Source organism: Marmota monax, unplaced genomic scaffold (genome assembly GCF_021218885.2).
Source record: "Marmota monax isolate L192 unplaced genomic scaffold, Marmota_monax_Labrador192_F-V1.1 WCK01_AAM20220418_F8-fsc00179, whole genome shotgun sequence".
Classification (NCBI taxonomy): Eukaryota; Metazoa; Chordata; class Mammalia; order Rodentia; family Sciuridae; genus Marmota; species Marmota monax.
The window spans coordinates 2138564-2153916 of record NW_026695200.1 but is presented as its reverse complement, the minus strand read 5'-3'; the positions used below and the strand labels follow the sequence as shown (position 1 = coordinate 2153916).

The following is a 15353-nucleotide window of genomic DNA, read 5'->3' as shown; positions in this document are numbered from 1 at the left end:
ACAATATGAGGCCCTTGACCTCATTTCTATATCTTCTCCATCTTCTTCTCCTCTTCTTCCTCCTCCTCCTCCTCCACCACCACCACCTCATTCACCTCCTCCTGCTGTTCCATTTTCTTTTTTTCCAGTAGTATTGGGGATTGAGCCAGGATCTAAGACAAGCTTGGAAAGTAATCTACCACTGAGCTACATCTCTAGTCTTCATTTCAAATCACCATAAAGTTTAGGAATCCATTCCTTATATCTTTTGTATAGACTAGTAATACTTACACAAAGAAATGTAAAAAAAAAAAAATGGGATTTTTTTTTTTAACAGGAAGGATGGGTTTTTCATGGTGGACCCTTCATATCCATGGATTCTGCATCTGTGAATTCAACCAATCTCAGATTGAAAATACTGATGAAAAACTTCATCTGTATTGATCATATCCAGACTTTTCCTTCATCTTTATTTCCTAAATAATACAACATAACTATTTAGATAGCATTTTCATTGTATTAGGTGTTATAATTAAATTAGAGATGATTTAAAGTGTGTAGGATGAGATGCACAGGTTATATGCAAATATAGCACCATTTTATATAAAGGTCTTGAATATCTATGGATTTGGGTTTCCATAAAAGGAGTCCAGGAACCAGTCCCCCATGGGTACCAAGATATGACACTATTCTTTTCTGAAAGATCAATAATCTGAAAATATTAGAACAGAAAACATGGAGTAAATATGACAGTTTTGAAAGAGAGTATATGCAAATATAAGGAAATAGTTCATATTTCAAGAGAACCTAACTAATTAACTCTCATTAAAATCAAGTGTTAGTCACCCAAATTTTCAAGTATTCCTTTTATGTTGAAGACCATTAAATAAATAACATCTTACAAAAATCTGCTCCCCAAAGAGCAGAGCCTTTAGCTTCTCCTTGAGGCAGGAATACACTCAGGGTGGACCCAAAGGTGAGCAGAGCTCCTGGGTTGTATTCAGTATGGCTAACAAAAGCTGAATGGGAATGCCAGTGGACCAAGCCTGCCCTTGGACCTTAACGGGAGTGAGTGTTCAATGGGAAGGGGGAGTGTGGGAGGGCTCACTCATTACATGCTGCTGTGTTCGGTGTTACTCACTGATGGCAGAGCCCAGGATGTCTCTGTTATTTTGTTTTTCAAGTACTTTCCCTGAGCCCAAATGGAACAAAGCAAGCTGAGGTTACTCTTAATCCTAGAAGAAGCTCTTAAAGGTTGTGCAGCTTGGTAGAAGCACCAGCAAGTTCCCCTGACATCTGTGAGCTTCTCCTGAAGGGACAACAGTGCCAGGGGCTAAGAAAACACAGCATTTGTGTTCAGGATCAAGCAAGAGTCTTTCTCTTCAGGGCTGTCAACGTGGTGTATTTCATAACCATATTCTGTGGCTGAATCATTTTTGAGGTTGATCTATGGATGTGGAGAGCTTCCCAATTGTTCATGGAAAAAACAAAAAGCAAACAAACAATAAAATGATATTGCTCCTATCCTAGGAGGCATTTTCAGGGAGTTTTGGAATAATCTGTTCCTTACTTCAGCACCTATCTTTAGTTAATACAGTGAAGGAAAAACCCTGCAGGTCCTCAGCCAGGGCTTCTAACATATGCAGGCCCACAGATAAATACAAGGAGTGATTATGGCAAGACAGGGTTAACTACAGCTCTTTCTCCAAGAAAAAGTATGATTACGTGCATATTTAAACTCTGTTTTTTTGTTTTGTTCTTGTTTTGGCCAGTAAGTGAAAGCTGAGCTTTGGAATTCTTAATCCTATCCTGTTGCTATCAGACATGATTTAGGTATTTGTGAAGTGAAATTCAGGGTGGAATGGTGATTCCCTGAAACTAGTGGACCAGTAAACGTTTGTCTTTCCTCTTGGACAAAGCCAAGGAGAGTGGCACTCAAAAGACATCTCTACAGATCTAGCCTCAGAATGGTCAATAATGTAGGCAAGTCTTTGTCTCTTAACAGCCAGGGCTATTCAGATCTAATGTAATTTAAGAATATTTCACAACGGATAATGGAATAGCTTAGAAAAATTTTCTTGAAACATTAAGATGTAGTACTTCTCCCCTAAATGCAGGAAATACATGCCAATACTCCAGCCGATGCCTGAAACTGAGGATAGTATCAAATCCTATATGTATGATGTTTTTCCCTATATCTACATATTTATGATAAAGTTTAATTTATGAATTAGGCACAACATGAGATAAAAAATAATAACTAATAATAAAATAGGACAATTATAATACTATACAGCAATTAAATTGCCAACATCTCTTCTCTAGGACTTTGGGGCCATTATTAAGATTAATGGGCAGATATTATATACAGCAGGATACATTGGACAAAGTGATGGTTCAGATACTGGGTGGGTTGACATGACATTGCATCATGCTACTCAGAATGGCACATAATTGAAAACTTATGATTTGTCTATTTCTGGAATTTTCCATTTACTATTTTTGCCAGCGGTTGACCTCAGATAACTGAAACAGCAGAAAATGAATCCATGAATACAGAAAGAATTTGCTTTTCTTTTTACTGGTGTATATTTGTATGTTAAAGAGGCAGCAAGTACCTTCTAAATACTAGGCACTTGGACATAGCCTAAAATTGAATAATTGGACTGTTTAGAATTTGAACACCATGAGAAGTGGACCCTGAGACCAGATCTGTTTGACCAATCATTACACAACTAACTGAGACAGTACCAAATATAACATTCATTCATACACAACCCAAGATGATGGGAAGACTTTTCATTCTGGCATTAGCTTTGTGTGGCTTAGTTTTTTGTCTTTCTGAAGTGTGAAATTACCATGGATGCTAGAAAAAAAGGAAATTTAATATTTTTAAATACTGAATCACTGAGTAAAATATCTGTGGGCTCTTTACTAACAGGATTAAATTTTAGCTTGCTAGAACTTCTATATGTGTTTTAATGGCAATGTAAAAATTAAATCAAGGGATCTTTCTACTGTGTCATTCAAAAAGGAAAAGCTTTAGGGTCAGTAAAGAATTGATCTGTATAAATGCAATCAATGAAAATGACCAATTTTCAAGAACAGGGTGGGGCAGGCAAACATTGATTTTGACTTCAGTGTCCCTCCACAGAGGGATGGTGGCTCTTGGCTCTAATTTCAATGATTATGAAGTACAGCTGAGACCTCACAGCTGAGCATTTAAGGGAAGTATCAGGAATAGGGCATTCTTTTCCCAGTTGCCAAGAGGGCTTACTTCTGGGAGTCACGTCTGGCTTTCAGCTCAGAGTCCTCTGAGCTCTGCAGCCAAGCCCAATGTGTAATTCAAGTGCTGTTGGCACATCTCAAAGCATCTACAGGAACCAGAGGTGGAAACCATGCTCTTTAGTCATGTTACTGTCTTTTGGGATGGTAGACCTTCTTTTCCCCAAAATAACCTCTTTAGCTTGTCCAGATCTGCTCAAGGGCAGACACTGAGGTCAGAATCTATATATGTCTGTCCCATCCGGTTCTTGAAAATTGCTCATTTTCATTGATTGCATCTAAGCAGATCATTCTGGTTTCCATCTGTTCCATCTACATAAGCTTTTTGAGCCTGGATAACTTCACTCCATTGAACAAACTCAGAATGATCCTCTTGTATCATCCCTGAAGGTTCAGTCTGCTCTTCTAGGTTTTTTTTTTTTTTTTTTTTTTTGGCTCTTGATGTGTGGGCACACAGAGAATGTGCCATGAGCTGGCAGCACTGAAGGCTGCAGAAGCCCAAAGATATATCACAAACTCAATCACTTGTGTCACTAAATACTTGAATTCTGGTGTATTATTCACAGCACAAAATGCTCCCAATTCAACTAAAGACTCAGTAAGACCAGCCTTATCTTTCAACCTGGGTAAAAGTTTTTCACCATCCCCCTCCTCACCTCAGTGCTCATTGAAGAAGGCTTACTAGTGATATTGAACCCTGATTTTCTGTGTTTAAACCAAATTTATGAAATCCCCTATCAGTGGAGTAAATTCTGCTAGTCCATGTGCAGTGCCTAACTTGTTTTTTAAATAGCTAAAACACTGGTAATAAACAGCTCCTCAGAATCAAGAATGGTAGATTTTGATTGTCATGCTAGGTGATGCACATTCAGTCCAGAACAGAACTTAGGATACTCAGGAACTAAGGCTTATGACAGCAAAATAGTAACTAGGTGGTATGGAAGCTCCCTTTCCCCAATGTCCCCCTTTAAGAAAAGTTGCCATAGGATACCTGGATTTCTCTATCTTGTGAAGAATTTGTAAGAAACAATACAAGTTTTAACCTTTTCTTTTGTTTCTCTTTCATAAAGCTTTTCACAAATGCCAACCAGTTCTGGAAAAGATGAGACCAATGACAACATCACAATATTTACAAGGATCCTGGATGGGCTCTTGGATGGCTATGACAACAGACTGCGGCCTGGGCTCGGAGGTAAGTGTGCTGTTCTTGGAGGAGGCCAGCCAGGCCCCAGGAAAAACCTAACCACAGTCTACAGCTTGGGTTACTGTGAGTCAAACAACCCTTGAAAGAACCATCACAACTGGATGTCCTGAGATGGTTGCTCCCTTCTGGTTGCCAAGGACCCTGTATCCTTTATTATTGTTTCCCAGATGCAAAGTGCTGGGGAAGTGTCTCCCTAAAATGTCCCTGCAAACTCTTCTTCCCAGAAGTCCTATTCACTTATTGAGGAAGCAGTTATTTTTTCAATTTTTTAACTTGTTTTAATTAGTTATACAAGACAGTAGAATGCATTTAGGCACTTTGATATAAATGGGATATAATTTCTCATTTTTCTCAGTGTACATGTTGCAGAATCACATTGGTCACGTAGTCACATATATACATAAAGTAATAATGTCTGTTTCATTCTACTATCTTTCCTATCCTCACATCCCCTTCTCTCCCCTCCCATCACTTCCCTCTACCTAATCTAAGGTAACGCTGTTCTTCTTTAGTGCCTCCACCTTATTGGGAATTAGCATCCGCATATTAGAGAAAACATTTTGGGATTGGCTTATCTTGAGAAGCAGTTCTTAAGTGTTGAATCCACTGTCCAGTATTGTTCTTTGCATCTTTACAGGGTGTAAATTTAATTTTTGACTTTGGCCATAATTATAATATTTATAATAGTCTCCCCTTATCCATGGGAGTATGTTCCAAGACTCCCAGTAGTCGCCTGCTGGTAGGTTCTACAAAACCCTATATATACTATGATTTTTTTCTGTATATACATACCCATTATAAAGTTTAATTTATAAGTTAGGCATTGTAAGAGATTAACAGCAATAATGTATTATAACAAGACTATTATAACAATTTATAACAATAGACTGTAGTAAAAGTTATTTTAGAGCAAATTACTTAATTTCTAGAATTTCCCATTTAATATTTTTTTATTTGTTGATGGACCTTTATTGTATTCATTTATTTATATGTGGTGCTGAGAATGGAACCCAGTTCCTCACATGTGCTAGGCAAGTGCTCTACCACTGAGCCACAACCCCATCTGAGATTCAAATTTATTTTTGAATCTCAGCTCACACTGGGTAGCTGAAACTTCAGAAAGTTAAAGCACAGATAAGGGAAGGACAACTGTGCTTTGAGAGAAACTGATAAAAAACAAAACAAAACTTGATAATGGATTGTTCTTCCAGGGCACAACTGGCACAGCTTAATTTTATGGTGAAGAATGTGTGCAGTTTCCAGGCACGTTTAATGCATTTGGCTGTAACCAGTTTAGATGTAGTGCATTTGAACTTGCTTAATTAGGTGAAGTAGACACCCTCTGGCAAACACATTCTAGAGGAAAAGGTTTAGTTCTCTGATATTTGCATTTTTAAAGGGAGATTCACTTAAAGCATTAATTGCCATTCTCAGCCTTTTCAGGAAGGAAAAGATTCCTTGACAATGTCTGGTCTGCCCTCTGAATGGCATTCCCAGGCCTCAGTGTTCAGCACTCCTGTCCCTTTTGGACATATTCAGTGAGATCAAGGCATAGAGACCTGCTGAGTTGTCCTCAGTTCTTGCAGCCTGCCTTACAACTCTGCAGGTTGGGGGCCCTGAGGATACACGGGAGGGCTTAATGGGCTACCCTGAATCTCACGGTGCAGTGGGGCTTATGTTTCAGTGGAGAGACAGGCACCAGAACCACAAAGCACCAAACATCTGTGTATGTACAAATACACATCATAAAAGTAGATGTCCACTGCAAGGAGATGCTGGGAGAGAATATCATCAGGAAGTCTGGGGTCCTTTAACACCGGATGTAGCACATTCTGAATGTGGTCTGTACTCACAGGGGTTACTGGGCCTCAGTGGTGCCCAGAGAACACACAAAAATTTCCCCAATATTATTAACCACTTGTATCACTTTATGTATTTTCTAATAATTTTAGCTGATAGAGTAGTCTCCCATGATAGAAATTTCTAACCATTGAAATGCCATCCGTGGAGAAGTGGGTCTTCCCTTCTGAGAGCTGTCCTTGTCTGAGAGCACACCCAGAGCATTTTCTCATTCCTCCTTTCCCTGGAGACTACATGGTGGCTCCATTTTTTTTTTTTTTTTTTTACTGGAGCTACCCCTGAATCGGCTTCCCCCATCCTGAATTGTCCAACTCTTTCAAAACCACTGTTTATGGGAAGGGGCAAAGTTATGCACTGCAAGTTAGCATTCTTACTCCAGGTTTATGGGGGAAGAAGCTGAAGCTCAGGTGTTTATGCTACTACCCAACTCCCATTCCGGGGACTCAGCAGGTCCCTTATGCAGAAAGACAGCCCGGGGGGGGGGGGGGGGGGCTGGGGGCAGAAGTACAATGACAACCAAGCTGGGCTTTCTTTATGTGATGGATATTTTATTTGCATTATAGTTTGGAGCAGCTTAGTTCCACTGGGTATTCTGACCAGTCCTCTAGATTTACCAAACACATCATAAATGCCCAAATACAGTGTGATGGAGGTGCAGGGTGAGTCCGTGCGCGGAGCAACCTGTGTCTCTGTTTCAGAGCGAATCACTCAGGTGCGGACTGACATCTACGTCACCAGCTTCGGTCCTGTGTCCGACACGGAAATGGTAGGTCACGGGGCCTGGCCCCGCATAGATCATTCTAAATAGACCCCTCAAGAACTCCGCCGCTGGCCTCTTCTGCTCAGATGTCCCCTCGTTGCCTTCCTTTGCATTAGGAATATACTATAGATGTGTTTTTTCGGCAAAGCTGGAAAGACGAAAGGCTTCGGTTCAAGGGGCCCATGCAGCGCCTCCCTCTCAACAACCTCCTTGCCAGCAAAATCTGGACCCCAGACACGTTCTTCCACAACGGGAAGAAGTCCATCGCGCACAACATGACCACACCCAACAAGCTGCTGCGGCTGGAGGACGATGGCACTCTGCTCTACACCATGCGGTGAGCGAGGGGATGGGATGGGGGAAGCTGGGCGAGCAAGGGTTCAGTGCAGGGACATGGTAACCCTACCAGTCCCAAGGTCCTGGGGTCCAGTCTCTCTGAGGATGGGTTTCAGGACTGCAGCCTGCGTGGTGCGTTTCAGTGTTTTCATATTCTGCTCTTCCCATGCCACAGCTCATGACAGTTCTTTGCTTTAGCGCCTGTGGGTTCAGAGCCATTAGTTATTTGTACTTTTTTTTTTTTTAATTATTCTAATTCAAGAGCATCTTTGGAATTAGTGACCCAGATAATAATGTAAGATAGGGAAAATTTATTTTATAAAAATTTCATTGAAACCTTTAAAGAATCCTTTTTTATGTTGTAGTCATGCAACCTCTTCAAGTTTTAAAAGTCCATTTCTCATAAACTTTGATAACATTGCACGGCTGAGGTTAAATTTCAGTATTTCTGGTTTGAAATGTTCACTAGTCATCTTTTCCCCTGCATTATTCATTCTCCTTCAGTAAATCAATAAATTGACCATCAAGAGAGGCTCCTTTATAATTTCTCAAAGCTTCCATGGTGGGCTTAAGTCAGCTTCAGAATTTTTTTTTTTTTAATGTAAAAAAAGTCACCAAAGCCAACTGATAAATAAATGAATAAAGAAAGAAGGAAAGCACACGGATAGATGTAGGTTTATGGAATTCCCTGTCTCTTGCTACAATCTCTTAAACTTCGTATGTAAAATAAGTAATCATAGTGGAAACTCTTATTGCTCTTGTCATCTTTGGAGGCTGTATTTTCTCATGTATTTTCTGAGTAACACTTTGACATGCAAACGTGATTGACAACAGAACTTTCTCCTTCTCGTCATCACCCCATAAGGAGCTCCGATGAGCAGTCTTGAGACACAACCCGTGCATTTCATTCTTTTTTCTTGTACCTTGCTTTTCCTTATAATGATCTTGTGCATGTTCTTCCCATTGATGGATGTGTGGGTTGTGAGCATCACTGTCCTTGTACAGTTCCTTCTCCATGAAGCAAAGTGTATTGAAAAACTAAGAAATGTTGCCCGAGTTGAGGATAAGGTCTTGGTCATCTTCCCAAGGAAAAGAAGGGTATGGAGAGAAGCCAGTGCAATCTCAGCCTGTGAGCAGAGCCCGGTGTGGTGGCAGAGGAGTCTGCTGGGTCTACACAGAGTGCCGGGTTGAGGTGATTGTCTCGGTGTGATCATTGTGGGGGTGCCTGTGTGTTTTTTGTAGGATGCAATAGACCCCATTGGATTGTTGTCCTTGATTCTCATCACCCCGTCACAGGGGTCAGGAGCAAAGCCTAAACAAAGCAGCATGAAATGAGCGATTTTATTTCTGGAAGACACTGGGAGGCTACCATTGGTGTATCACTGCCTGAATCTGGTGGGGAGGTAGGGCCACCGATTAGAAGGGGCAGAGGTGGGAGAGGGGCTTCTTATTGAGCACTGTGTGCCGGCCCTGCAGGAACCCTGCCAGCCAGATGACACCATGACCTTTAACACACAGAGAAAGCGAGGCTCAGAAGTGTTTGGTAATTATCCTAGGGTCACACAGCTAGTGAAGGGATGAGAATTTGAGCTCAGGTCTGAGCTCATATTTGACAATGGGAAGGATGTGGCACTATTAGATGTAGGATAGATTTCTTAGTACCCTCTTCAGAGTGTCATGCCTAGAAGGAAGTCAGTGAGAGGTGAGAATGGGAGCAACTTGTCGGCAGTAATGAGTGGTTGTTTATGCAGAGAATTCTGCTAATGAGCTGCAAAGTTGATAATGAGTTTTCTTTTTCAGTCATATACAACATTTGGGAATTGGAAATAGTTCCTCTTCAAGGTGCTATGAATTTTAATGTGGTGAAGCTAGAGCTAGGGGGTGATACTGCATGTTATTGACTTAGCCAAAATGATGAGAGGGCAACACAAACCTGTTAAAAATCACGTGAAGTGGTGTCCCAGTGCCCCACCCCACCATGGGGCATTTCGGGCATGGCCTCTGGCTTCAGCACTGGGCCACACCTGTCAGGACTTGTGCTCTAATTTGGATCTTGAATGTCCTCTAAAGGTGCACGTGATAAAAGCTGGATGCCTAGGGTGACCCTGCTGAGAAGTAGTGGAAAATTTAAGAGGTGGAGTCCAGCCGGAGGTATTCTGGTTAATGGGGGTGTGCCCCTGAATGGGATTGTGGCACTCCCCATCCTTACTTTTCTTTCTTTCACTCCCTGGCATAAGGTGAGTGGTTGACTCCACCACACACTTTCCACATGATGTACTGCCTTACTACAGGACCAAAGCAAAGGGGACAATCAGTCATGGACTGAAACCTCTGTAACTATGAGCCAAAAACCCCTTTTTTCTCTGTATAAGTTTATTTATCTCAAGTATTTGTTCTAGTAACAGAAAGCTGACAAAAACACCTTGTAAAACCAATGGTATCCTGATTCAGTGATTCCCAGTTAGTCTCCATCTTAAGGAAATCATTAGAAACATGAACTAAGCTTCATGTACAAAGGTATCTGCTGTGACATTACTTGTGATGTCAAACATTGGAAGAAATATAAAAGCTGATAAATTTTTCAAATAACATTGTGTCTTTAGTTTGTGTGTGTGTGTGTGTGTGTGTGTGTGTGTGTGTGTCTGGTACAGGGGATTGAACCCATGATCTCACACATGCTAGAGAAGGGCTTTAACCACGGAGCTACATCTTGTGTCTTTAAACTTTGTAATTAATGAAACATGAAAGTGTAAAACAAACTAGGATTTGTGTGATGCCCTTTTAGTCTAAGACAAATATCTAGAAATGTTTAAAAATAGTGCAGTTATCATCTTTAAAAATGTAGCTTCAGAGTAATTGTATCTGGAGAAGATTTGTATTGTAAAATTCCCATCACACCCCAGAAGTCGTTTAAATGAGTATTCAAAGATACACACAATTTAGCAGGATGGAATTCTTTTCATAGGGGATTTAAAAGAAGCCAAGAGAAAGTCAGCTGCTGATGCCATTTGATCCTAATATACCTGTCAAACAGCCTTAGGCATTTGCCTAGAGTTAGTTGACAACATTGGTTCTGAAGAATTTTCTATGACCAATAGGTCATTCTTTACAGAGTTTGAAGATATAGTTCACCAACTACTCAGTGTAAGCCCAAAGAGAGACACAAACATTTCCCACTGGATCCTCCAAAAGAGAACACTCGGTGCTGGAAGTGTAGCTCAGTTGTAGAGCAAGTGCTTAGTATACCTGAGGCTCTGGATTCAATCCCCATCACCATAAAAGAGAGTGGTGGAGAAAGAATGGGAGGTTCTGGGAATAATATTGATCAAATTATTTTTTATTTTATTTATTCTGATTTGTTACATATGACAGCAGAATGCATTACAACTCATATTACACAAATAGAGCACAATTTTTCATATCTCTGGTTATACACAAAGTAGTCACACCATTCATGTCTTTATACATATACTTAGGGTACTGATGTCCATCTCATTCCACCATCTTTTCTACTCCCAAGCCCCCTCTCTTCCCCTCCCTCCTCTCTGCCCTATCTAAAGTTTGCCATGCTCCCCCCCCACATATGAATATGCCACAATGAAACCCACTATTCTGTAAAATTAATATGAACTAATGTCTTTATTTCTTTCTTTGGATATTGGGGATTGAACCCAGGGGCACTTAACCACTGAGTCACACCCCATCCCTTTTTATTTTTTATTTTGAGATAGGATCTCTCTAAGTTGCTCAGGGCCTCACTAAGTCACTGAGGCTGATCTGGCACTTGCAATCTTCTGCCTCAGCCTTGGAAGTCACTGGGTTTACAGGCATCTGCCACTGTGCCCAGCTATGGATTAATTTATTCAAAAGGACATTTTACAGTACAGATGCTCCCAATCTTACAATAGGGCTACATTTCCATAAACTTGTTGTAAACTGAAAATATCATAAGCTGAAAATGCATTTCATGCACTTACCCCAAATGTCATAGCTTAGCAACGCAGCACACAGTGGAATGTCAGTTTCCCTCATGATCCTGTTGCTGACAGGAGGCTGTGATTTGGTGTGTTACTGCATGTTGTTAGCCCAGGAAAAGGCTAAATACAAAATTTAAATATATTGTCTATTAAATGCGTATCACTTTCACACCATTGTAAAGTCATCTGTATTGAACAATTACTCCTGGAGAGTCTTTCAGCAAATAGATCTATTTTACAAAGCTGTCCCCAAAGCTGAGTTTCAAACATTAGGCATGGTGGCCCAGTCACTCTATCCTGGCCTCCTTTTCAGGAATGGAGGAGTAAGAGACTAGCTTTAGTCCATCCAGGATATTGATGGATGATTGTCACCATGGCCGACTTTCATAGTTGCTTTTGATTCCGGATAGAACTTTTGGTCATTAGTAGATGGGTTCTGATTCCCTGCTAGACAAGCGCTTTATGGCAGGGTAATTACCTCAGGTAGACATGGCTGGTAGACATGGCTGTCTTTCATCTCCATTTCTTTTGCACTCTCCAGAAGTGCAAACTCTTGTGAGGATGCACCATGAGGGTCCTCTCAGTCTTCAGTGTCAGAAGAGCAAACTTACTTAGGAGGCGGGCTTCGCTAGAATCACATGATTATGTCTGTCTCAGAAGAGCTGTTCTGCCCACCCTCACTCTGTCCAACTGAGGGAAAGATCTGGGTGAATGTTCTAGAACGTTGACCATTTCCCCATTGTAGCAGAGCACACAGCACTGAGTAGCCTAACACCAGAGTCAGGTATCGAATGCCACTCTGCATCATCTTCTGTGCACGGTGTTTTCTTCTGTGATGTTTTTATTTTGAGGAAGACAAGTTCTTATGTCTGTTTATATTCTGTTTAGACTTTCATCATTAAATGGGCAAATATTTGCCACACATTGAAGAAATAGGAGGTATCGAGAAGATCATGGGGTTAAGCTGACTAAACTTCAAGTTCTTGCATTTAGTGGCCAGGAATCCTTGATCATTTCATATTACTCTCTTAGAATCACTTTTTTTTCCCTTCGTGTTGCCTTATTATTAATTATTTTCCCGTCAATGCGGAAGAGCTATAGGGTCTAAGACTCTTTTGAGAACAGCTAGCAAATAAGCATATTCTTCGAATGGCCACTGGAGGGTAGCATAGTCACATTTATGTTTGGTGATTCACAACACCCAAAGTAACCCAAGAAACTAACTTGGAAGAAATTCTGTTACACGTGTTTGGTTTATGGATAATGTATTTGAAGGAATTGAATACATACAGCTAGAATTTTTTTAACTAGACACTGATATGTGTGTGTATGAACAAGCATATATACATATACACACCAATGTCCAGTTAAAGTCTGCTTTTGTGAACCAACTCATCTTGAAATTTCAAGGTAACACTTATTTTATAATGACAGAAACAAATATGATTCAAAAATTCAAGAAGTATGATATCAAATCCAACAAGAATCAATGTTAATATTTGGGGGTGGGTCATGTGCTTGTGTCTCTGTGTATAGACATACATACATACATATGTGCATTTCTGTGTGAACACCTACAGCGTCTCCTATAGTTTTTAAGTGGTATCAATGTCTGAAAACTTCTTTAGGTAGATATTTATTTAAAATGTATTGAAGACATTTTTCTGTGTCTTAGAGTTTGTTCTGAAACATGATACATCACATTTCATCATGTGGATATTCTGTAACAAAATTCTGTATCTGTATCTATAACAAAAATTCATCCTATTTCCTTTTTTTACTTGATAAATAATATTGTGATTCCAGCACACAATATATGCTTTGGGTCAATTCCAGGAATTGGACAAAAGATAAATCTTTTATATATATTTTCAAATTGTTCTCTGTAAAATTTGTACGAATTTGACTTTAACCAACAGTGGGAGTAGAGATTATCTCTCTTACTTCCTTTCTGATACTTTGAATGTGAAAATTAAGTGTCCTTCAACCAATTCCCTGCAGCTACTGACAGACAGCTGTACTCCATATAATCTCAGCACCTGGCAATAAAGACGAACTAAATGCATGTTTGTGAAGGAATGAACAGTAATGGACTGAATGAGACCACTTTTTCTTAAGTGAGGTTGTCTCTCTGCTCAACCTCAGTTTGAGGGATTCAGAAGGGAGACCCAGAGAAATTCCTCTTTTGCAAACAAGCTCAGTGCTTTGGTTTGTGCCAGTTTCATAAAGATTCAAGCTTATATTTGGCTAAAACATTGTACTTGCAGCATATAAATGAAATCATTTTAAACACATATTTCTTGCATATTTGGTTCAAAGACATGACTAGAATTATTCTTGGTCTATTGTAGAGGGTCTTATTTCACAGTTTCTACAGTTAGTCCATAGTTTTGGACTGTTGAGCACACATCTAACAAAGGACCTCCCCATACTTTGCAAATGGACCATCTCCAACACATTTTTGCTTTCTTTCAAAGTATTTTACAGTATCTCAAAGGCTGTGGACACATCCAGTCCTAGTAATAGAGAAGCCAGGTTTCTGCTGTAGCTTCTGCACGGCTGACATGTCAGGCTCCCTTGCCTGAGTAGGGACCTTCTTAGAGAGAGCCTCTTTCATGCATAGGGCCACAAGTTCCAACATTCTTGGTTGAAAGCCAAGCTGACTAGAGTCTCAGCTCTGGGCGTTGATCCAGAATACCCTTCTGCCATGCACACACACACAAAAGTCCAGGAATTCAGTTATGTTTGAATAGAAAGGATCACTTGATTTGATGAGCTCATTAATTTGCAAAAATGTCTGTGCCCTTTGTTATTAGCCAGGTGCCTCAGAAAAACAAATTCATCGAATGTGCACAACACCATAAGAATTTGGAGCCATCATTATCTCAATTAATAAATAAATCCCATGAAGCAGGTGAAAGTGCATACACAGGAATCCACCCATCAATAAAGCCCAAATGCCCAAACCTGCTTGCCTGTCCCTATTGTAACATAATACCTAAGCAACCTGCGCACTCTCTGTTTAGCTAACAGACTGAAAATAATATCCACTAGGTGGCGCCATGCCTATTTGCATGGAGGAAAAAACGGGCCAGACTGCTCCAGAGGGCCCTGCTGAAGTACTGGCTCTACTGAAGCACTTCCAGGGAAATGAAAAGTGTTGTGGTTCTGTAGCACATTCCTCTGAAGGACACAGGAAGCCTGTCCTTAGCCTAGAGTCCTTCCTGTCATGCAGCCAGCCTGTACCTGCACCCCAGGGACTGGAACAGGGGTTCTGAGTCAATGTCAAAAGCTAATTAAAAAAAAAAAAAAAGAATCCTCTTTTTCACATGGGGAAGGGTTGAAGGACCAGCCCTCCTAATCTCAACTAAGAGTGTGGTCCTTTTAATTGGCAGATATCAATGGTCTCATCTCATGCATGCTGTCATCCATGTGGTTCTCGAGTCTGAGTTGACCCTCAGATCAGCCAACAACAATGGGCACTAGAAAATTCTAAGAAGTCATGGTCTCATAGTAATGCAGCTAATGCAGTGAGGATTTCTATATTTACCCTGAAAATGATTAGGTGTTTGCCTGATGTGAAGTGGAAGAAGATACAGTAGAGTTATCCATGCCCAAAGTGTTTCCCAAGGAGATTGGAATCTCAAGAGTCTTGCTTTTGCCTTTTATAATTTGTGCTGTCTGATATTATAGCCACTAGCAATCTATGACATTTAAAAATGAACCTTACATAAAATTAACAATTCAGCATATTAGCAACATCTCAATCAATAGCCGGATGTGAATGGTGGCTTCCACAATGGGCAGCACATGTATAGGACATTGGTGTTGCCACAGAGTTCCTCTGAAAATTCAGCCCAATCTCAGAATCAGAAGCATTTTTAGGGATCCTGTTTTTTGCACTCTGAGCCCTGATCATATGTGTGTCCACCCTACCTAGACCAGTGGTAGC

The 15353-nt window shown here is 40.4% G+C and overlaps 1 protein-coding gene across 4 annotated transcripts in view; it reads left to right on the top strand.

Moving 5' to 3' along the window:
• Positions 1 to 15353, top strand: part of Gabra5 (gamma-aminobutyric acid type A receptor subunit alpha5) — a 76581-nt gene that overhangs the window by 12667 nt on the left and 48561 nt on the right. For all 4 annotated transcript variants that reach the window (XM_046428815.2, XM_058574069.1, XM_058574071.1 and 1 more), the window contains exons 4-6: positions 4335 to 4456; positions 7027 to 7094; positions 7205 to 7425. In XM_046428815.2, the coding sequence (XP_046284771.1) occupies positions 4335 to 4456; positions 7027 to 7094; positions 7205 to 7425 (411 nt within the window). The remainder of the gene's footprint in view (positions 1 to 4334; positions 4457 to 7026; positions 7095 to 7204; positions 7426 to 15353) is intronic.